The following is a 20,454-nucleotide window of genomic DNA, read 5'->3' as shown; positions in this document are numbered from 1 at the left end:
CCGCCATCTTGAGTGAGGGCGCAGCGTTTCCCGCCCATTTCCGGCAGCACCGCGTGCTCCCATTGGTCCGCCGTCTCTCGGCCAATGGGAGGCGGCGGTGCTGGGAGGTGCCGGCGGCGTGCGAGGAGCGGCGCGGAGCGGAGCGGCCGCGATCATGGTGAGGAGGACTGGGGGGTTGGGTCGGTGGTCCCGTGTCCCCCTCGTGTCCCCTCTGTGTCCCCATCGTGTCCCCTGTGTCCCTCCCGAGTCCTCCTGTCCCTTGCTGGCGCCTCCGACCTCCTCTCCGTGTCCCCATCCTCTCATTTCCATGTCCCCCACAGCGGGCCCTCACCCCCCCCCCGCCATGTCCCCTCACGCGTCCCTCAGCCTCCACCCGCTGTCCCCAATGTCGCCGCTGTCCCCCATCCCTGGATGCCGCCTCCACTGTCCCCTCTCAGCGCCCGGGCCGTGTCCCCCCACATCCCCTCGTGTCCCCGTGTGTCCCCGTCGGTGCCAGCTCTGTGTCCCCGTCGGTGTCACCCCTCTGTCCCCCCCGTGTGTCCCCACTGGTGTCACCCCTCTGTCCCCCCCGTGTGTCCCCACTGGTGTCACCCCTCTGTCCCCCGTGTCCCCACTGGTGTCACCCCTCTGTCCCCCGTGTGTCCCCACTGGTGTCACCCCTCTGTCCCCCGTGTCCCCACTGGTGTCCCCCATGTGTCCCCACTGGTGTCACCCCTCTGTCCCCCATGTGTCCCCACTGGTGTCACCCTTCTGTCCCCCGTGTCCCCACTGGTGTCCCCCATGTGTCCCCACTGGTGTCACCCCTCTGTCCCCCGTGTCCCCACTGGTGTCACCCCTCTGTCCCCCGTGTGTCACCCCTCTGTCCCCGTGTCCCCTCAGCTGCGGCGCCAGGCCCGGGAGCGCCGGGAGTACCTGCAGCGCCGGGCGCGGGAGCAGCAGCAGCAGCGGCAGCGGGAGCGGAGGGAGAGCCTGCGGAGAGCGCTGGACGGTACCGGGACACCGGGAGGGGACACCGGGAGGGGACACCGGGAGGGGACACCGGGAGGGGACCCAGAGGGGACACCGGGAGGGGACACCAGGAGGGGACACTGGGAGGGGACACCGGGAGGGGACACCAGGAGGGGACACTGGGAGGGGACACCGGGAGGGGACCCAGAGGGGACACCAGGAGGGGACCCAGAGGGGACACCAGGAGGGGACCCAGAGGGGACACCGGGAGGGGACACCGGGAGGGGACCTGAGAGGGGACACCGGGAGGGGACACCGGGAAGGGACCCAGAGGGGACACCGGGAGGGGACACCGGGAGGGGACCTGAGAGGGGACCTGAGAGGGGACACTGGGAAGGGACACCGGGAGGGGACACCGGGAGGGGACACCGGGAGGGGACCCAGAGGGGACACCGGGAGGGGACACCGGGAAGGGACCCAGAGGGGACACCGGGAGGGGACCTGAGAGGGGACACCAGGAGGGGACCCAGAGGGGACACCGGGAGGGGACACTGAGAGGGGACACCGGGAGGGGACACTGAGAGGGGACACCGGGAGGGGACCCAGAGGGGACACCGGGAGGGGACCTGAGAGGGGCCTGGAGGGATTTGGGGAGGGGTCCAGGGGGGTTGTGAGGAGCTAGAAGAGCTTGCAGGGGTGTGGAAATGGGGCTGGGGGCAGCAGAGGAGATTTGGGGGAGGTGAGGAGGGATAGAGAGGAGTTGAAGGGGTTTTGGGGAGGTATTTGGGGTTTTTAAGAGGGGAGGCTGGCGATGCTGCGGGCCCTGGGGTTTATTTGGGGCTGGGGGCCGTGTTTAGGGGTGGGGGGTCCTCTCTGAGCCCCCCGTTTCTCTCCCCACCCCAGAGAACCGGCTGCTGCCCACGGAGCTGCGGCACGAGGCGCTGGCCCTGCAGAAGGAGCTCGAGTTCGACTTCGAGGCACCGGGGGGTGAGAGGGACCCCCAAACTGGGGGGAGGGGAGAGGGACCCCCAAACTGGGGGGAGGGTGGGGAGAGGGACCCCCAAACTGGGGGGGAAGGGTGGGGAGAGGGACCCCCAAACTGGGGGGGAGGGCGGGGAGAGGGACCCCCAAACTGGGGGGAGGGTGGGGAGAGGGACCCCCAAACTGGGGGGGAGGGGAGAGTGACCCCCAAACTGGGAGGAGGGTGGGGAGAGGGACCCCCAAACTGGGGGAAGGGTGGGGAGAGGGACCCCCAAACTGGGGGGAGGGTGGGGAGAGGGACCCCCAAACTGGGGGGAGGGTGGGGAGAGTGACCCCCAAACTGGGGGGAGGGTGGGGAGAGGGACCCCCAAACTGGGGGGGAAGGGTGGGGAGAGAGACCCCCAAACTGGGGGGAGGGTGGGGAGAGGGACCCCCAAACTGGGGGGAGGGTGGGGAGAGGGACCCCCAAATCAGGGGGGGAGGGGAGAGGGACCCCCAAACTGGGGGAAGGGTGGGGAGAGGGACCCCCAAATCAGGGGGAAGGGTGGGGAGAGGGACCCCCAAACTGGGGGGAGGGTGGGGAGAGGGACCCCCAAACTGGGGGGAGGGTGGGGAGAGGGACCCCCAAACTGGGGGGAAGGGTGGGGAGAGGGACCCCCAAACTGGGGGGAGGGTGGGGAGAGGGACCCCCAAATCGGGGGGGGAGGGGAGAGTGACCCCCAAACTGGGGGGAAGGAAATCCTGGAAAAAGAGAGAAAAACCCCAAAAAATTCCTGTAAGAATCCCTCAGTTTGAGATTTCCCACATTCCCCCAGGTCATGTGGGGGTTTTTAAATTGAAATTTTCGGGTTTTAATTTTAAATTTTAAATTTTAAGATTAAATTCACCTCAAAATGAGTGTGGGGGCTGCACCCCAAAGCTCGGCCTCATCCCCCCCAAAATGAGCCGTGAATTCCCCAAAATCGGAATTAAATCCATCCCCAAATCCCCCCAGAACTGGGGGAATTGACCCCAAATTGACCTCTGGGGTGGGTGTGGCTGCGGTGGGCGTGGCCTGACAAAGCCCCGCCCCCAGGGACAGGTGACAGCCAGGATGACGAGTACAGGTGGGCGGGGCTGGAGCCCCCCAAGGTGATGGTGACGACGTCGCGGGACCCCAGCGCCCGCCTGCGGCTCTTCGCAAAGGTGGGCGTGGCCTGAGGGGGCGTGGTCTGGGTGGGTGGGGCCGGTTTGGGGTGTGGTCAGTGCCGGGTGTGGTCAGTGCTGGGTGTGGCTCTGGGTGGGTGGAGCCAGGTTTGGGTGTGGTCAGTGCTGGGTGTGGCTCTGGGTGGGTGGGGCCGGTTTGGGGTGTGGTCAGTGCCGGGTGTGGTCAGTGCTGGGTGTGGCTCTGGGTGGGTGGAGCCAGTTTTGGGTGTGGTCAGTGCTGGGTGTGGCTCTGGGTGGGTGGAGCCAGGTTTGGGTGTGGTCAGTGCTGGGTGTGGTCAGTGCTGGGTGTGGCTCGGGTGGGTGGAGCCAGGTTTGGGTGTGGTCAGTGCTGGGTGTGGTCAGTGCTGGGTGTGGCTCTGGGTGGGTGGAGCCAGTTTTGGGTGTGGTTCGGGTGGGTGGAGCCAGGTTTGGGTGTGGTCGGTGCTGGGTGTGGCTCTGGACTGGGTGGAGCCGTTTGGGGGTGTGGCTCTGGGATGGGTGTGGCCAGTTTGGGGTGTGGTCATTGTTGGGTGTGGCTCTGGGTGGTTGGAGCCAGCTTTGGGTGTGGCTCTGGAGTGGGTGGAGCCAGTTTTGGGTGTGGTCAGTGCTGGGTGTGGCTCTGGGGACACAGTGGGACCCTCAGGGGGGGTTTTGGGGTGCCCTGGGACCCCCTGGGAGGTTTTGGGGTGCCCTGGGAGGCTCAGGGGGGGTTTTGGGGTGCCCTGGGACCCTCAGGGGGGGTTTTGGGGTGCCCTGGGACCCTCGGGGGGGGGTTTGAGGTGCCCTGGGACCCTCAGGGAAGGTTTTGGGGTGCCCTGGGACCCTCAGGGGGGGTTTTGGGGTGCCCTGGGACCCTCAGGGGGGGATTTGGGGTGCCCTGGGACCCTCGGGGGGGGTTTTGGGGTGCCCTGGGACCCTCAGTGGGGGATTTGGGGTGCCCTGGGACCCTCAGTGGGGGATTTGGGGTGCCCTGGGACCCTCAGGGGGGGTTTTGGGGTGCCCTGGGACTCTCAGGGGGGTTTTGGGGTGCCCTGGGACCCTCGGGGGGGTTTTGGGGTGCCCTGGGACCCTCAGTGGGGGTTTTTGGGGTGCCCTGGGACCCTCAGGGGGGTTTTGGTGTGCCCTGGGACCCTCAGGGAAGGTTTTGGGGTGCCCTGGGACCCCAGCCCCGCTGTCCCCCGCAGGAGCTGTGCCTGCTGCTGCCGGGGGCGCGCCGGATGAACCGGGGCCGCGCCGAGCTGGGCGCGCTGGTGAGCGCCTGCCGCGCCGCCGGCGTCACCGACCTGCTGCTGCTGCACGAGACCCGCGGCCGGCCCGGTCAGCGCGGCCTGGGGGCTGGGGGCGATTCTGGGGGGCTGGGGGTGATTTGGGGGGGCTGGGGGCGATTCTGGGGGGGCTGGGGGCGATTCTGGGGGGCTGGGGGCGATTCTGGGGGGGCTGGGGGGGGTTGGGGGGGCTGGGGGCGATTCTGGGGGGGCTGGGGGTGATTTTGGGGGGCTGGGGGTGATTTGGGGGGGCTGGGGGTGATTTGGGGGGGCTGGGGGCGATTCTGGGGGGGCTGGGGGCGCTTTGGGGGGGCTGGGGGGCGATTCTGGGGGGGCTGGGGGCGGTTTGGGGGGGCTGGGGGGCGATTCTGGGGGGCTGGGGGCGATTTGGGGGGGCTGGGGGGCGATTCTGGGGGGCTGGGGGCGATTTGGGGGGGCTGGGGGGCGATTCTGGGGGGGCTGGGGGCGATTCTGGGGGGGCTGGGGGCGATTCTGGGGGGCTGGGGGGCGATTTGGGGGGCTGGGGGGCAATTCTGGGGGGGCTGGGGGCGATTCTGGGGGGCTGGGGGGCGATTCTGGGGGGGCTGGGGGCGATTCTGGGGGGCTGGGGGGCGATTTGGGGGGCTGGGGGGCGATTCTGGGGGGGCTGGGGGTGAATTGGGGGGGCTGGGGGGCGATTTGGGGGGGCTGGGGGCGATTCTGGGGGGGCTGGGGGTGATTTGGGGGGGCTGGGGGGCGATTTGGGGGGCTGGGGGGCGATTCTGGGGGGGCTGGGGGTGAATTGGGGGGGCTGGGGGGCGATTTGGGGGGCTGGGGGGCGATTCTGGGGGGGCTGGGGGGCGATTCTGGGGGGGCTGGGGAGCGGTTTGGGGGGCTGGGGGCGCTTTGGGGACGATTTGGGGGGCTGGGGGGCGATTTTGGGGCCATTCGGGGGGACTGGGGGGCTGGGGGGCGATTCTGGGGGGCTGGGGGGCGGTTTGGGGGGGCTGGGGGGCGATTTGAGGGGGCTGGGGGGCGCTTTGGGGGGGCTGGGGGGCGATTTGAGGGGGCTGGGGGCGATTTGGGGGGCTGGGGGACACTTTGGGGGGCTGAGTGGGGGTTTGGGGGGGCGCTTTGGGGGGCTGGGGGGCGATTCTGGGGGGCTGGGGGGCGATTCTGGGGGGCTGGGGGGCGATTTGGGGGGATTGGGGGGCAATTTGAGGGGGCTGGGGGGCGATTTGGGGGACAATTTTGGGGGACTGTGGGGGGTTGGGGGGCGATTTTGGGGGGTTGGGCGATTTGGGGGGCTGGGGAGCGGTTTGGGGGGCTGGGGGCGATTTGGGGGGGCTGGGGGGGTTTTTGGGGGGCTGAGGGGGGGTTTGGGGGCACTGGGGGGCGATTTTGGGGGGCTGAGGGGGATGATTTTGGGGGGCGATTTTGGGGGCTGGGGGGCGATTTTGGGGGGCATTTTTGGGGCCATTTTGGGGGGCGTTTTGGGGGGCTGGAGGGGGGTTTGGGGGGCGGTTTTGGGGGTGTTTTTGGGGGGCTGGGGGTGATTTTGGGGGCGTTTTTGGGGCCGTTTTGGGGGTTTGGGGGGCGATTTTGGGGGCGTTTTTGGGGGGTGTTTTTGGGGGGCTGGGGGGGTTTTTGGGGGGCTGGGGGGGGTTTGGGGGGCTGGGGGGGCAATTTGGGGGGACTGGGGGGCGATTTTGGGGGGCGATTTTGGGGGCTGGGGGACGATTTTGGGGGCAGTTTTGGGGCCATTTTGGGGGGGCTGGGGGTGATTTTGGGGGCGTTTTTGGGGCCGTTTTGGGGGGCTGGAGGGGGCTTTGGGGGGCGAATTTGGGGGGTGTTTTTGGGGGCTGGGGGGCGATTTTGGGGGGCATTTTTGGGACCATTTTGGGGGATGTTTTTGGGGGCTGGGGAGGCCATTTTGGGGGGCTGGGGGTCGATTTTGGGGGGCTGGGGGCGATTTTGGGGGCGTTTTTGGGGGGTGTTTTTGGGGGGCTGGGGGGGCTATTCTGGGGGGCCGTTTTTTTGGGGGGCTAGCCCCAGGGGGTGCGCCCTGACGAAGCCCCCTCCCCAGACGGGCTGAGCGTGTCCCACCTGCCCCACGGCCCCACCGCCCACTTCACCCTGAGCGGGGCCGTGCTGCGCCGGGAGGTCGGGGGGCTCGGGGGGGCCCCCCTGGCCGCCCCCCACCTGCTGCTGCTGCGGCTGGACTCCACCCTGGGGAAAAGGGTACGGGGACAGGGACAGGGGGACAGGGGGACAGGGGGACACGGGGACAGGGGGGACAGGGGGACAGGGGGGACATTGGGGGGGGACAGTGGGGACATTGGGGGGACAGGGGAGATGGGGGGGGACATTGGGAGGATGGGGGGGGACACTGGGGGGACATTGGAGGGACGGGGGGGGATGGGGGGAGACAGTGGGGGGACATGGGGACATGGGAGGGACATTGGGGGGATGGGGGGGACATTGGGGATGTGGTGGGGGACAGTGGGGACATGGGAGGGACATTGGGAGGGACAGGGGGGACATTGGGGGGACAGGGCGGGGACGGGGGGGACATTGGAGGGATGGGGGGGACAGTGGGAGGACATTGGGGGGACAAAGGGGACAGTGGGGGGGACAGTGGGGACATGGGAGGGACATTGGGGGACACTGAGGACAAGGAGGGGACATGGGGGGGGACAAAAAGGGGGGCACTGGGGATTTGGGGGGAGAGTGGGGATGTGGGGGACAGGGGGGATATGGGGGGGACAAAGGGGGGGTCAAAGGGGGGACACTGGGGACAAGGAGGGGACAGCAGGGACGTGGGGGGGGCTGACACCTGAGGGGATACTGGGGGGTACGCAGAGGAGGAAATGGGGACACCGTGGGGGTCACAGGAGTGGGGTGACCCTGTCCTTGTCCCCTCCCTGTCCCTTTCCTGTCCCCTCCCTGTCCCCTTCCTGTCCCATCCCTGTCCCATCCCTGTCCCCTCCCTGTCCCCTCCTTGTCCCCCTCCTTGTCCCCTCCCTGTCCCCTCCCTGTCCCCTCCCTGTCCCCTCCCTGTCCCCTCCTTGTCCCCTCCCTGTCCCCTCCTTGTCCCCTCCTTATCCCCTCTCTGTCCCCTCCCTGTCCCATCCCTGTCCCCTCTCTGTCCCCATCCCTGTCCCCATCCCTGTCCTCTCCCTGTCCCCATCCCTGTCCCCTCTCTGTCCCCTCTCTGTCCCCTCTCTGTCCCCTCCCTGTCCCCTCTCTGTCCCCTCTCTGTCCCCTCCCTGTCCCCTCTCTGTCCCCTCCCTGTCCCCTCCTTGTCCCCTCCCTGTCCCCTCCCTGTCCCCTCCCTGTCCCCTCCCTGTCCCCTCCCTGTCCCCCGCAGGTTGGGACCATCCTCAAGCACCTGTTCCCCGTCCCCCGTCCCGACAGCCGCCGCGTGGTGACGTTTGCTAACGAGGACGACGTCATCCTCGTGCGGTGGGTGACACGTTGGGGACACGGGGACGGGGACAGACCCCTCCCCACGCTGGGCCCCCCTGACGCCCCCTCCCCACGCAGGAACCACGTGTACCGGCGCCGGGGGCGGACGGTGGAGCTGGAGGAGGTCGGACCCCGCTTCCAGCTGAGGCGTGAGCGTCCCCCCGGTGTCCCCAAGTGTCCCCTGGTGTCCCCAAGTGTCCCCCCGGTGTCCCCTGGTGTCCCCAAGTGTCCCCTGGTGTCCCCAAGTGTCCCCTTGGTGTCCCCTTGGTGTCCTCAAGTGACCCCCCGGTGTTCCCAAGTGTCCCCTGGTGTCCCCAAGTGTCCCCTTGGTGTCCTCAAGTGTCCCCTGGTGTCCCCAAGTGTCCCCTTGGTGTCCTCAAGTGTCCCCTGGTGTCCCCAAGTGTCCCCTTGGTGTCCTCAAGTGTCACCCTGGTGTCCCCAGGTGTCCCCTTGGTGTCCCCAAGTGTCCCCTGGTGTCCCCAAGTGTCCCCCTGGTGTCCCCAAGTGTCCCCCTGGTGTCCCCAAGTGTTCCCCCAGTGTCCCCCTGGTGTCCCCAAGTGTCCCCTGGTGTCCCCAAGTGTCCCCCCGGTGTCCCCCAGTGTCCCCAAGTGTCCCCTTGGTGTCCCCAAGTGTCCCCCGGTGTCCCCAAGTGTCCCCCTGGTGTCCCCAGGTGTCCCCCCGGTGTCCCCAAGTGTCCCCCCGGTGTCCCCAAGTGTCTCCTTGGTGTCCCCAAGTGTCCCCTGGTGTCCCCAAGTGTCCCCAAGTGTCCCCTTGGTGTCCTCAAGTGTCACCCTGGTGTCCCCAAGTGTCCCCTGGTGTCCCCAAGTGTCCCCCTGGTGTCCCCAAGTGTCTCCCCAGTGTCCCCAAGTGTCCCCCCGGTGTCCCCAAGTGTCCCAACGCTGTCCCCGTGTCCCCCCCAGCCTACCTGATCCGCCTGGGGACCCTGGAGCAGGGAGAGGCGGCCGACGTCGAGTGGCGCTGGCACCCGTACACGGCCACGGCCCCCAAGCGCCGCCTGCTCAGCGCCACCTGAGCCCCCCAGAGCACCTGGGGAGACCCCTGAGCACCTGGAGACCCCCCTGAGCACCTGGAGAGACCCCCCTGCACCTGGAGACCCCTGAACACCTGGAGAGACCCCCCTGAGCACCTGGAGAGACCCCCCTGAGCACCTGGAGAGACCCCCCTGAGCACCTGGAGACCCCCCTGAACACCTGGAGAGACCCCAGAGCACCTGGAGACCCCCCTGAGCACCTGGAGAGACCCCCCTGAACACCTGGAGACCCCTGAACACCTGGAGAGACCCCCCTGAACACCTGGAGAGAGCCCTGAGCACCTGGAGAGACCCCCCTGCACCTGGAGAGACCCCCCTGAACACCTGGAGAGACCCCTGAACACCTGGAGACCCCCCTGCACCTGGAGAGAGCCCTGAACACCTGGAGACCCCCCAGAACACCTGGAGAGACCCCCCTGCACCTGGAGAGACCCCCCAGAACACCTGGAGAGACCCCCCAGAGCACCTGGGGAGACCCCTGAACACCTGGAGAGACCCCTGAGCACCTGGAGACCCCCTGAACACCTGGAGAGAGCCCTGAACACCTGGAGAGACCCCCCTGAACACCTGGAGAGACCCCCTGAGCACCTGGAGACCCCCATGAACACCTGGAGACCCCCCTGAGCACCTGGAGAGAGCCCTGAGCACCTGGAGACCCCTGAGCACCTGGAGACCCCCCCTGAACACCTGGAGAGACCCCCCTGAACACCTGGAGAGAGACCCCAACACCTGGAGACCCCTGAGCACCTGGAGAGACCCCTGAGCACCTGGAGAGACCCCCCTGAGCACCTGGAGAGACCCCCCTGAACACCTGGAGAGACCCCCCTGAACACCTGGAGAGACCCCCCTGAACACCTGGAGAGACCCCTGAGCACCTGGAGACCCCCCCCAGAATGAGCCTGCAGCCCCCAGCCTCCTCCTGGCTCCCCCCAGGCAGGGTTGGGTCTCTCAGAATCATTTTTTTATTTCTCATAATAAACGGATTTGGTTTATTTTGGGCTCCGTGGGGGGGGGCCGGGTTCCCCCCTCTGGGGGGGGTCCTGGGGGGGTCCGGCCGCCCCCTCCCCTCACACCTGGGACCACCCGGCTGGGGGGTCCCGCGGGCCCTTGGGCTTCCCAATGCGGAAATTAAATCCTGGGGGGGGGGAGGGGGTCAGTGAGGGGGGGGCTGGGCAATGGAGCCCCCTCCCCCACACCTGGGACCCTTCCCCAAAACCAGGGACCCCTCCCCCACACCTGGGACCCCCTCCCCCACACCAGGGACCCCCTCCCCCACCCCAGGGACCCCCTCCCCCACACCAGGGACCCCTCCCCCAACACCTGGGACCCCTCCCCCAACACCTGGGACCCCTCCCCCACACCTGGGACCCCTCCCCAAAACCAGGGACCCCTCCCCCACACCAGGGACCCCTCCCCAACACCTGGGACCCCTCCCCCACACCTGGGACCCCTCCCCCACACCAGTGACCCCCTCCACCACACCTGGGACCCCTCCCCAAAACCAGGGACCCCTCCCCCACACCAGGGACCCCTCCCCCACACCAGGGATCCCCTCCCCCACACCTGAGACCCCTTCCCCACACCTGGGACCCCTCCCCCACCCCAGGGACCCCTCCCTAACACCTGGGACCCCTCCCCAACACCTGGGACCCCTCCCCCACACCTGGGACCCCTCCCCCACACCTGGGACCCCTCCCCCACTCACCGAGGGAGGGGCCGGGGTCCGAGGGGGGGGTCACGACCTCGTAGGCGCCGTCCGTGGGTCTGGGGGATCCTGGGGGGGCGGGGGGGGGATCAGGGCTGGAATTATCGCTCCTGGAGACCCCTCCCCACTAAAATACCCCCCCTCCCCAAAATCCCTCTGTCAAATCCCCCTCCCCAAAATCCCCCACCTCCAAAATCCCCCTCCCCAAAATCCCCCTCCAAAATCCCCCTCCCTCCCTCAAAATCCCCCCCCTCAAATCCCCCCCAATCCCCCCCTCAAAATCCCCCCCCAAAATCCCCCTCCCCAAAATCCCCCCCAAATCCCCCTCCCCAAAATCCCTCCCTCAAATTCCCCTCCCTCAAAATCCCCCCCCAAAATCCCCCTCCCCAAAATCTCCCCCCAAAATCCCCCTCCCCAAAATCTCCCCCCAAAATCCCCCTCCCCAAAATCTCCCCCCAAAATCCCCCTCCCCAAAATCCCCCTCCCCAAAATCCCCCCCTCAAAATCCCCCTCCCCAAAATCTCCCCCCAAGTCCCCCTCCCCAAAATCCCCCCCAATCCCCCCCTCAAAATCCCCCCCCAAAATCCCCCCCTCAAATCCCCTCCCCAAAATCCCCCTCCCCAAAATCTCCCCCCTCCAAAATCCCCCTCCTCAAAATCCCCCCCCACACAAAATCCCCCCCCAGAATCCCCCTCCCCAAATTCCCCTCCCCCACTCACCAGCCGGGCTGGGGGAGGGGCGGCGCACGGGGCTCCCCGGCAGCGAGCACGTGCCCGAGGGGGCGGAGTCTCGCGCGGAGGGGGCGTGGTCTCTGCCCAAGGTGGGGGAGGGGCCTCTCCCCGAGGCTCCGCCCCCTCGGCGGGGTTTGTTGATGACGGCGTAGGTGACATCCATGGTGGGGGGCGGGGCGGGGGGCTCGGCCGGCACCGAAACGCTCCTGGAGGGGGGGGGAGGGGATGGGGGAGGGGATGGGGGAGGGGACACCTGGCCGGCTCACCTGGCCGGGTCACGTGTCCCCGCTGGCCAGCACTCACCTGAGCAGCGCTGGGCGCAGCGCCCGCCGGGCCACGGCGTCCTGGTACAGGGGGGGCTGCGGAGACAAAGGGGGGGGGGGGGTTCACCTGCGGGACCACCCCCCCAAAAATAAACCGGGGGGGTCCCCGGAGCTGCCGCGGATCTCCCCGAGCGCTCTCGGGGTCCCCCCGCGGGCGGCCGGGCCCCTCCTTCCACTTCCCTTTTCCGGGGGCAGGAAGTGCCGCCTTCGTGTGTCCCCCCCCCTCTCCGAGGATCCCCCCAAAATCCTGCGGGATCCCCCCAAAATCCTGCGGGACCCCCCCAAAATCCTGCGGGATCCCCCCAAAATCCTGCGGGACCCCCCCCCAAAATCCTGCGGGACCCCCCCAAAATCCTGTGGGACTCCCAAAATCCTGTGGGATCCCCCCCAAAATCCTGCGGGACCCCCAAAATCCTGCGGGATCCCCCCCAAAATCCTGCGGGATCCCCCCCCAAAATCCTGCGGGATCCCCAAAATCCTGCGGGATCCCCCCCAAAATCCTGCGGGATCCCCAAAATCCTGCGGGATCCCCCCCAAAATCCTGCGGGATCCCCAAAATCCTGCGGGATCCCCCCCAAAATCCTGCGGGATCCCCAAAATCCTGCGGGATCCCCCCCAAAATCCTGCGGGACCCCCCCAAAATCCTGTGGGATCCCCCCCAAAATCCTGCGGGATCCCCCCAAAATCCTGCGGGACCCCCCCCAAAATCCTGCGGGATCCCCCCCCAAAATCCTGCGGGACCCCCAAAATCCTGCGGGACCCCCCCAAAATCCTGCGGGACCCCCCCCAAAATCCTGCGGGACCCCCCCAAAATCCTGCGGGACCCCCCCCAAAATCCTGCGGGACCCCCCCCACCCTCACCTGGAGCCCCCGGGCGGGGCTGAGCTGCCCTGGGGGTGCCATGGGAGGGGTTTTGGGGACACCGAGGGGACCCGGGGGGGTTTTTAGTGCCCCGGACCCCGCCCCAGGCCCAGCCCCTGGGCCGGACCCGAGGGGGGGCCCCTAAAGCCGGGAAATCCCGGTGGGATTTGGGGGGGCCCAGCCTGGGGGTCCCTGTGATGTCTGCAGGGGCTTCTTGGGGTCCCCATGGCCCCTGCAGCGTTTGAGGGGGGCTCTGAGGGGTCCCTAAAGCGTTTTGGGGGGCTCTGAGGGGTCCCTAAAGCGTTTTGGGGGGCTCTGAGGGGTCCCTAAAGCGTTTGAGGGGGGCTCTGAGGGGTCCCTAAAGCGTTTTGGGGGTCCCTGCAGAACTTTGGGGTCCCCTAAAGCTCATCTGGGAGGCCCTAAAGGCCCCTTGGGGGTCACGCGGTCCCCGCGGAGATTCTGGGGGTCCCCCAAGGAGATTTTGGGGTCCCCTGTGCACTTTTTTGGTGGGGGGGGGGGGGGTCCCGCTGGCCCCGCCCCTCGTCACGAGGCTGCGCCCCGCCCCCTCCCCGTGTGACGTCACAGGGCGGGATGAGGGGAGGGGGCGGGGCGGGAGATCCCGCCAAAAGCGGCCTGGCTTCTCAGGCCCCGCCCCCGCGCCCGCCGATTGGTCGGCACGCGGAGGCCGCGCCCCCTCCCTCCGCGCCGCGCGGTGATTGGTGGATGCGGCGGCGCGGTGACGTCACGGGGCGCGCGGCGCGGCGGTCCCGGAAGCGGCGGTGGCGGCGGGAGCGGGAGCGCGGGCGGTGAGCGCGCGCGGGGGGGCGGGGACAGCGCGGGGGCGGGGCCGGAGGGGGCGGGGCCGGTGCGGGGAGGGGGGGGCGATCGCACCGGGGGGCGGAGCTTTCTGAGGGGGCGGGGCGACCCCGGGGTCCTGGGCGGAGCTTCAGTGCTTGGGGGCGGGGCTTAATGCGCGTGGGGGCGTGGTTTAATTGTAGGGGCGTGGCCAGAGGTGAATTTTTGGGGTGTTCCGGGGTGCGGCTCTATGGGGGGCGTGGCTTAGTCTCGGTGGGCGTGGCCTGGGATGAGAGCACCAAGGGTGGGGCTCACTGGGTGGGGCTGGGGGCGTGGCTACAAGGTGTGGATTAGGGGCGTGGCTTAGCCACGCCCCTGCTGACCCCACCCCAATTTGCCCACAGGTAGCCAGGAGCCCCCAGGCCGGCCCTGGTGGGGGCGGGGCGGGGCAGGGCGGGGCCGCTCAGGTGTGCAGGCCCCAGGTGTGGCGGGGATGGACCCGGCCGCGGCGTCCCCGCGGTGTCACCGCAGCGCCGAGGAGGAGGAGGAAGGTGTGACGTCACCCGTGTGTCACCCTGCTGGCAGCCAGGACGAGGCGGTGGCAGCAGCGGTGACAGCCACAACGTCCCCGGAGGAGGAGGTGACAGCTGTGACATCCCAAGCTGGGCCGTGTGGCAGGGACCAGGACGTGGTGGCAGCAGGGACAGCAGGAACAGCCACAACGTCCCCAGGGTGCCAACCTGGCCAGGAGGAGGTGACAGCAGCGGTGACAGCAGCGGTGACAGCAGCGGTGACAGCAGCGGTGACAGCAGTGACATCCCCGGTGTCCCACCCTGGCGATGAAGAGGAGGAGGTGACAGCAGCGGTGACAGCAGCGGTGACATCCCCGGTGTCCCACCCTGGTGAGGAGGAGGTGACAGCAGCAGTGACAGCAGCGGTGGCATCCCCAGTGTCCCACCCTGGTGATGAAGAGGAGGAGGTGACAGCAGCGGTGACAGCAGCAGTGACATCCCCGGTGTCCCACCCCGGCGATGAAGAGGAGGAGGTGACAGCAGCGGTGACAGCAGCGGTGACATCCCCGGTGTCTCACCCCGGCGATGAAGAGGAGGAGGTGACAGCAGCGGTGACAGCAGCGGTGACATCCCCGGTGTCCCACCCCGGCGATGAAGAGGAGGAGGTGACAGCAGCGGTGACAGCGGCGGTGACAGCAGCAGTGACATCCCCGGTGTCCCACCCCGGCGATGAAGAGGAGGAGGTGACAGCAGCGGTGACAGCAGCAGTGACATCCCCGGTGTCCCACCCCGGCGATGAAGAGGAGGAGGTGACAGCAGCGGTGACAGCAGTGACATCCCCAGTGTCCCACCCCGGCGATGAAGAGGAGGAGGTGACAGCAGCGGTGACAGCGGCGGTGGCCAGCTCTGCGCCGGGCGGGCGGCGCGGCGCGGACGAGGACGTGGCGGCTGCGGGCTGGCGGGCGCGGCGCAAACACGTCTTCGTGCTGAGCGAGGCCGGCAAGCCAATCTACTCCCGGCACGGCAACGAGGAGGCGCTGGCGGCCACCATGGGCGTGATGATGGCCCTGGTGTCCTTCATCCAGAGCGGCGGCAACGCCATCCGCGCCATCTGCTCGGGTACGGAGGGGCTGCGCGTGGGGGCGGGGGTGGGGGTGGGACCCCTCCCCACTTTACGCGGCCGCGCCCCCAGGTGTGGCGCGGCTCAGGTACGGCCGTGCCCGCTCCCCTCCCCGGCCCCAAAGCGCCTGGCGCGGGTGGAGTGACCGGATCGGCGCGCCCCGGTACAGACGGTGACACCAAAGTGGCGTCGTCACCAAAGCTCTGCCTTGGGGAGGGGTCCTGATGTCCCCGTCCCCCCACCAAAGAACAGCCCCCCTGGCTACAGCCGCTCTCCGGAAATGACTGCAGGTCCCCAAATGCCAACAACACCCTGGAGCACCACAAAATACCTCAGAACACCCCAGAACATCGCAGAACACCACAGAACACCCAAAAACACCTCAGAACACCCAAAACCACCGCAGAACACCCAAAAACACCTCAGAACACCCAAAAACACCTCAAAACACCCCAGAACACCCCAAAACACCCCACTGCAGGCACATTAGGCTACCCTCACACCTCAAAACACCCAAAAACACCCCAAAACACCCCAAAACACCCCAAAACACCCCAGAACACCGCAGAACACCCCAAAACACCACAAAACACCACAAAACACCCCACTGCAGGCACACCAGGCTACCCACACACCCCAGAACACCCCAAAACACCCCAGAACACCCCAAAACACCCCAAAACACCCCACTGCAGGCACACCAGGCTACCCTCACACCTCAAAACAGCCCAAAACACCCCAAAATACCCCAAAACACCGCAGAACACCCCAAAACACCCAAAAACACCCTACTGCAGGCACAGCAGGCTACCCACACACCCCAAAACACCCCAAAACACCTCAAAACACCCCAAAACAACTCAGAACACCCAAAAACACCCCAGAACACCCAAAAACATCCCAGAACACCCCAAAACACCCCACTGCAGGCACAGCAAGGCTGCCCCGAGCCGAGCCCCCGGGCCTGACGGCCGCCTTGTGTCTCTCTCTCCCGGCAGAGGACCGCACGCTGGTGTTCGAGCAGCGGGGCCCGCTGCTGCTGGTGTCGGTGTCCCGCACCCGGCAATCCGCGGCGCAGCTGCGGCGGGAGCTGGCCTTCGTCCACGAGCAGATCCTGTCGCTGCTGACCCGCGGGGGCATCGCCCGCGTCTTCGCTCGCCGCCGCGGCTTCGACCTGCGCCGGCTGCTGGCGGGCGCCGAGGCCGTGCTGGACCGGCTGCTCTGCGGGGCCGCCGCCGACGGCCGGCTGCTGCTGGGGGCCGCTCGCTGCCTGCCCTTGCCCGGGGGGCTCCGCCGGGCGGTGTCCGGTGCCTTGCGGCGCTCGGCCGCCGCGGCTCGGCCGGCGCCGGCCCTGGCCGTGCTGGCGGCCCGCGGCAGGCTGGTGACGGCGGCCCGGCAGCGGGCGCTGGCCGAGGGCGGGCGGCTGTGCGCCAGCGACCTGCACCTGCTGCTCAACCTGCTGGGCGGAGGGGTGGGCGCGGGAGAGGTGTGGACGCCGGTGTGTTTGCCCCGATTTAACCCCGATGGGTATTTCTACGCCTACGCGGCGCGGCTGGGCGAGGAGGAGGAGGAGGAGGAGGAGGAAGGGGTGACGCTGATCCTGCTGTCCACGGAGAGGGAAGGTTTCTACGCGGCGGCGGCGTGCAGGAGGCAGCTGGAGGAGACGCTGAGGGCTCAGGGCTGGCTGGCGGAGCTGGCGGCGGCCGTGAGGGGGGGAGCGGGGTACGGCCCGGCCCGGCCCGGAGCCCCCGAGCTCCGGCATTTCCTCTACAAACCCTTGGAGGGGCCCGAGGAGATGCAGCAGCTGCCGCAGTTCACCAGGTGGGCAGGAGTTGGAAAATCGGGGGGGGAAAGAGGGGAAAAAAGCAGGAGAATGTGAGGGGAAAAGGGAGGAAAACGTGAGGGGAGAAAAGAGCGGGAAAACGTGAGGGGAGAAAAGAGCGGGAAAACGTGAGGGGAGAAAAGAGCGGGAAAACGTGAGGGGAAAAGAGCAGGAAAACGTGAGGGGAAAAGGGAGGAATATGTGAGGGGAAAAGGGAGGAAAAATGTGAGGGAAAAGCGAGGAAAACATGAGGGGAAAAGGGAGGGAAAACGTGAAGAAAAACGTGAGGGAAAAGGGAGGGAAAACGTGAGGGGAAAAGAGCAGGAAAACGTGAGGGGGAAAGGGAGGGAAGAGGGAAAACGTGAGGGAATTGAACGAGAAAACATGAGGGGAAAAGAGCAGGAAAACATGAGGGGAGAAAAGAGCGGGAAAACGTGAGGGGAAAAGAGCAGGAAAACGTGAGGGGAGAAAAGAGCGGGAAAACGTGAGGGGAAAAGGGAGGAATATGTGAGGGGAAAAGGGAGGAATATGTGAGGGGAAAAGGGAGGAAAAATGTGAGGGAAAAGCGAGGAAAACATGAGGGGAAAAGGGAGGGAAAACGTGAAGAAAAATGTGAGGGAAGAGGGAGAGAAAACGTGAGGGGAAAAGAGCAGGAAAACGTGAGGGGGAAAGGGAGGGAAGAGGGAAAACGTGAGGGAATTGAACGAGAAAACATGAGGGGAAAAGAGCAGGAAAACATGAGGGGAGAAAAGAGCGGGAAAACGTGAGGGGAGAAAAGAGCGGGAAAACGTGAGGGGAGAAAAGAGCGGGAATCGTGAGGGGAGAAAAGAGCGGGAAAACGTGAGGGGAAAAGGGAGGAATATGTGAGGGGAAAAGGGAGGAAAAATGTGAGGGAAAAGCGAGGAAAACATGAGGGGAAAAGGGAGGGAAAACGTGAAGAAAAACGTGAGGGAAAAGGGAGGGAAAACGTGAGGGGAAAAGAGCAGGAAAATGTGAGGGGAAAAGGGAGGGAAGAGGGAAAACGTGAGGGAATTGAACGAGAAAACGTGAGGGGAAAAGAGCAGGAAAACATGAGGGGAGAAAAGAGCGGGAAAACGTGAGGGGAGAAAAGAGCGGGAAAACGTGAGGGAAAAGAGCAGGAAAACGTGAGGGGAAAAGGGAGGGAAGAGGGAAAACGTGAGGGAATTGAACGAGAAAACGTGAGGGGAAAAGAGCAGGAAAACGTGAGGGGAGAAAAGAGCGGGAAAACGTGAGGGGAGAAAAGAGCGGGAAAACGTGAGGGGAGAAAAGAGCGGGAAAACGTGAGGGGAAAAGAGCGGGAAAACGTGAGGGGAGAAAAGAGCGGGAAAACGTGAGGGGAAAAGAGCAGGAAAACGTGAGGGGAGAAAAGAGCGGGAAAACATGAGGGGAAAAGGGCGGGAAAACGTGAGGGGAAAAGGGAGGAAAACGTGAGGGGAAAAGGGAGGAAAACATGAGGGGAAAGAGCGGGAAAACGTGAGGGGAAAAGAGCGAGAACCCCGAGGGCCTGGGGTGTTTTTGGGTGTCCCCCATGTTGAGCTCTCCCTGATGCAGCCCCGAGCTGGAGGAGCCCTACAGCAGCGAGGAGGAGCAGCAGCGGCTCTTCGACCTGTACCATTACCTGCACGGCCGCGTGCACAGCCCGCAGCGGCCCCTGCGCCTGCTCTACCACGTGGCCGAGAAGGAAACGCTCCTGGCCTGGGTGAGGAGGGGGCAAGGAGCCCGCACAGGGGCCCGGGGGCAGCAGGGAGGGGTTGGGATGTGGCCGGGAGGTTTTGGGGTTGGTGGGTGTCGCTGGATGGTGGCACCGTTAGAGCCCGCAATTAATTAATTAACGGGATTAACCTGTAGATCACACAATTAATGGGTTGTGGTGTCATCTGTGGATCACACAATTAGCAGGATGGATGCTCAATCAGTGGTGGTGCCGTCGTTAGAGCCCGCAATTAATTAACGGGGTGTGGTGTCACCTGTGGATCACACAATTAATGGGTTGTGGTGTCACCTGTAAATCACACAATTAATTAATGGGATGTGGTGTCACCTGTAGATCGTGCAATTAACGGGATGTGGTGTCACCTGTAGATCACACAATTAATGGGTTGTGGTGTCACCTGTGGATCACACAATTAATTAACGGGATGTGGTGCCACCTGTAAATCACACAATTAATGGGTTGTGGTGTCACCTGTGGACCACACAATTAATTAACGGGATGTGGTGTCACCTGTGGATCACACAATTAATTAACGGGATGTGGTGTCACCTGTAGGTCACACAATTAAAGGGAAACTCACTGCTGGTGCCATCAGGAAATCCCACAATTAAAAGGATGCAGTGTCATCAACAAATCCCACAATTAACGGGATGGCTACCATCAATAAATCCCACAATTAACGGGATGGCTGCCATCAATAAATCCCACAATTAACAGGATGGGTACCATCAATAAATCCCACAATTAACGGGATGGCTACCATCAATAAATCCCAATTATCGATGTCTCCTCACCCACCGGCGGTGCCACCAGCAGTTCCCCACGGTGACAGACGTGGCTCCCCACAGGTGACCAGCAAGTTCGAGCTGTACAGCTGCTTCAGCCCGCTGGTGACCAAGGCGGGCGCCATCGCCGTGCTGACCAAGCTGCTGCGCTGGCTCAAGAAGGAGGAGGACTGGCTCTTCATCCGCTACCCGGCCCCGTTCTGCGCCGCGCCCGCGCGACCCGAGGCGCCCGAAACCGAGGGCTGACAATAAACGCTGAGAGCCCGGCCAGACTCACGAGTCCCGGGGGGAAAAGGGGGGAAAAAGGGAAGAGAAAATGAGAGGGGAAATGGGGAGGGGAAAGGGAAGAGAAAATGAGAGGGGAAATGGGAAGAGAAAATGAGAGGGGAAATGGGGGGGGGAAATGGAAGAGAAAATGAGAGGGGAAATGGGAAGAGAAAATGAGAGGGGAAATGGGGGGGAAAAAGGGAAGAGAAAATGAGAGGGGAAATGGGGAGGGAAAATGGGAAGAGAAAATGAGAGGGGAAATGGGGGGGAAAAAGGGAAGAGAAAATGAGAGGGGAAATGGGGAGGGAAAATGGGGGGGAAAAAGGGAAGAGAAAATGAGAGGGGAAATGGGAAGAGAAAATGAGAGGGGAAATGGGGAGGGAAAATGAGAGGGGAAATGGGGAGGGAAAATCTGGAGGGAAAGGTGGGTAAGAGAAGAGAGAGAAGAGGGGAAATGGGAGAGAAATCAGTGGGAAAATAGGTGAGGAAATGGGGGGGAAATGTGGCAGGAAAGCTTGGAGGGGGTGACAACAAACAAGGCAAAAAGAGACGGGAAAGGGAGCAGAAAAGAGGGAGGAGGATGTGCTGGAAGAAGTGACACACTGGGGGTGAAAAGGGGAGAAAAATTAGGGGAAAGAGTGGATGGGAAATGGTGGGGAGATGTGAGGGGGAAAGGTGGGGAAATGTGAGGGGAAAAGGTGGGGAAATGTGAGGGGAAAAGGTGGGAAAATGTGAGGGGAAAAGGTGGGGAAATGTGAGGGGAAAAGGTGGGAAAATGTGAGGGGAAAAGGTGGGAAAATGTGAGGGGGAAAAGTGAGGAAATAAAAAAGAAATTGTGTGAAAACATGAGGGGGAAACGGCAGGAAAACATGAAGGGGAAGGGTGGGGAAAATCAGGGGGGAAATAAAGAAAAAAGCAGGA

The 20,454-nt window shown here is 65.3% G+C and overlaps 3 protein-coding genes across 4 annotated transcripts; 2 read left to right on the top strand and 1 right to left on the bottom strand.

Moving 5' to 3' along the window:
* Nucleotides 1-96: 96 nt before the first annotated feature.
* Nucleotides 97-9,869, top strand: IMP4 (IMP U3 small nucleolar ribonucleoprotein 4). Its single transcript, XM_086871043.1, has 9 exons — nt 97-157; nt 880-988; nt 1,852-1,935; nt 3,005-3,114; nt 4,299-4,431; nt 6,445-6,599; nt 7,729-7,823; nt 7,905-7,975; nt 8,747-9,869. Exons 1-9 carry the CDS (start codon nt 155-157, stop codon nt 8,857-8,859), a joined length of 873 nt encoding a protein of 290 aa, XP_086727169.1. The 5' UTR covers nt 97-154; the 3' UTR covers nt 8,860-9,869.
* Nucleotides 9,822-13,006, bottom strand: LOC147647695 (tyrosine-protein phosphatase non-receptor type 18-like). The gene is made up of 5 exons (XM_086871069.1): nt 12,498-13,006; nt 11,617-11,672; nt 11,302-11,519; nt 10,583-10,651; nt 9,822-10,012 (listed from the first exon to the last, which is right to left on the bottom strand). Exons 1-5 carry the CDS (start codon nt 12,537-12,539, stop codon nt 9,945-9,947), a joined length of 453 nt encoding a protein of 150 aa, XP_086727195.1. The 5' UTR covers nt 12,540-13,006; the 3' UTR covers nt 9,822-9,944.
* A 728-nt stretch (nt 13,007-13,734) lies between these two features.
* On the top strand, nt 13,735-19,586 carry LOC111942421 (vacuolar fusion protein MON1 homolog B-like). 2 transcript variants are annotated; one of them, XM_086870994.1, is made up of 5 exons: nt 13,735-14,283; nt 14,338-14,923; nt 15,923-16,745; nt 18,319-18,466; nt 19,330-19,586. In XM_086870994.1, the coding sequence occupies exons 1-5, from the start codon at nt 13,786-13,788 to the stop codon at nt 19,510-19,512; spliced, it is 2,238 nt and encodes a 745-aa protein (XP_086727120.1). In that variant the 5' UTR covers nt 13,735-13,785; the 3' UTR covers nt 19,513-19,586. The 2 variants fall into 2 exon arrangements, with proteins under 2 accessions (XP_086727120.1, XP_086727119.1); XM_086870993.1 differs by having other exon boundaries at nt 13,736-14,923; nt 19,330-19,585.
* The last annotated feature ends 868 nt before the right edge of the window (nt 19,587-20,454 follow it).

The sequence above is a fragment of the Cyanistes caeruleus genome, chromosome 34 (genome assembly GCF_971803275.1).
Source record: "Cyanistes caeruleus chromosome 34, bCyaCae1.hap1.1, whole genome shotgun sequence".
NCBI classification, from domain to species: domain Eukaryota; kingdom Metazoa; phylum Chordata; class Aves; order Passeriformes; family Paridae; genus Cyanistes; species Cyanistes caeruleus.
Note: the sequence above shows the minus strand (reverse complement) of the source record. Positions and strands in the feature narration are given on the sequence as shown.

What these genes read in the sequence shown, in the direction of transcription:
- IMP4 (XM_086871043.1), top strand. An exon ending in CGAGACCCGCGGCCGGCCCG is followed by an intron (nt 4,432 to 6,444) that starts GTCAGCGCGGCC and finishes CCCCCTCCCCAG; the next exon opens with ACGGGCTGAGCGTGTCCCAC. An exon ending in ACTCCACCCTGGGGAAAAGG is followed by an intron (nt 6,600 to 7,728) that starts GTACGGGGACAG and finishes TGTCCCCCGCAG; the next exon opens with GTTGGGACCATCCTCAAGCA.
- LOC147647695 (XM_086871069.1), bottom strand. Translation starts at nt 12,539, where the DNA reads ATGGCACCCCCAGGGCAGCTCAGCCCCGCCCGGGGGCTCCAG. An exon ending in CTGCGCCCAGCGCTGCTCAG is followed by an intron (nt 11,520 to 11,616) that starts GTGAGTGCTGGC and finishes CCCCCCCTCCAG; the next exon opens with GAGCGTTTCGGTGCCGGCCG. An exon ending in GGACCCCGGCCCCTCCCTCG is followed by an intron (nt 10,013 to 10,582) that starts GTGAGTGGGGGA and finishes CCCCCCCCCCAG; the next exon opens with GATTTAATTTCCGCATTGGG.
- LOC111942421 (XM_086870993.1), top strand. Translation starts at nt 13,786, where the DNA reads ATGGACCCGGCCGCGGCGTCCCCGCGGTGTCACCGCAGCGCCGAGGAG. An exon ending in CATCCGCGCCATCTGCTCGG is followed by an intron (nt 14,924 to 15,922) that starts GTACGGAGGGGC and finishes CTCTCCCGGCAG; the next exon opens with AGGACCGCACGCTGGTGTTC. An exon ending in AGGAAACGCTCCTGGCCTGG is followed by an intron (nt 18,467 to 19,329) that starts GTGAGGAGGGGG and finishes GGCTCCCCACAG; the next exon opens with GTGACCAGCAAGTTCGAGCT.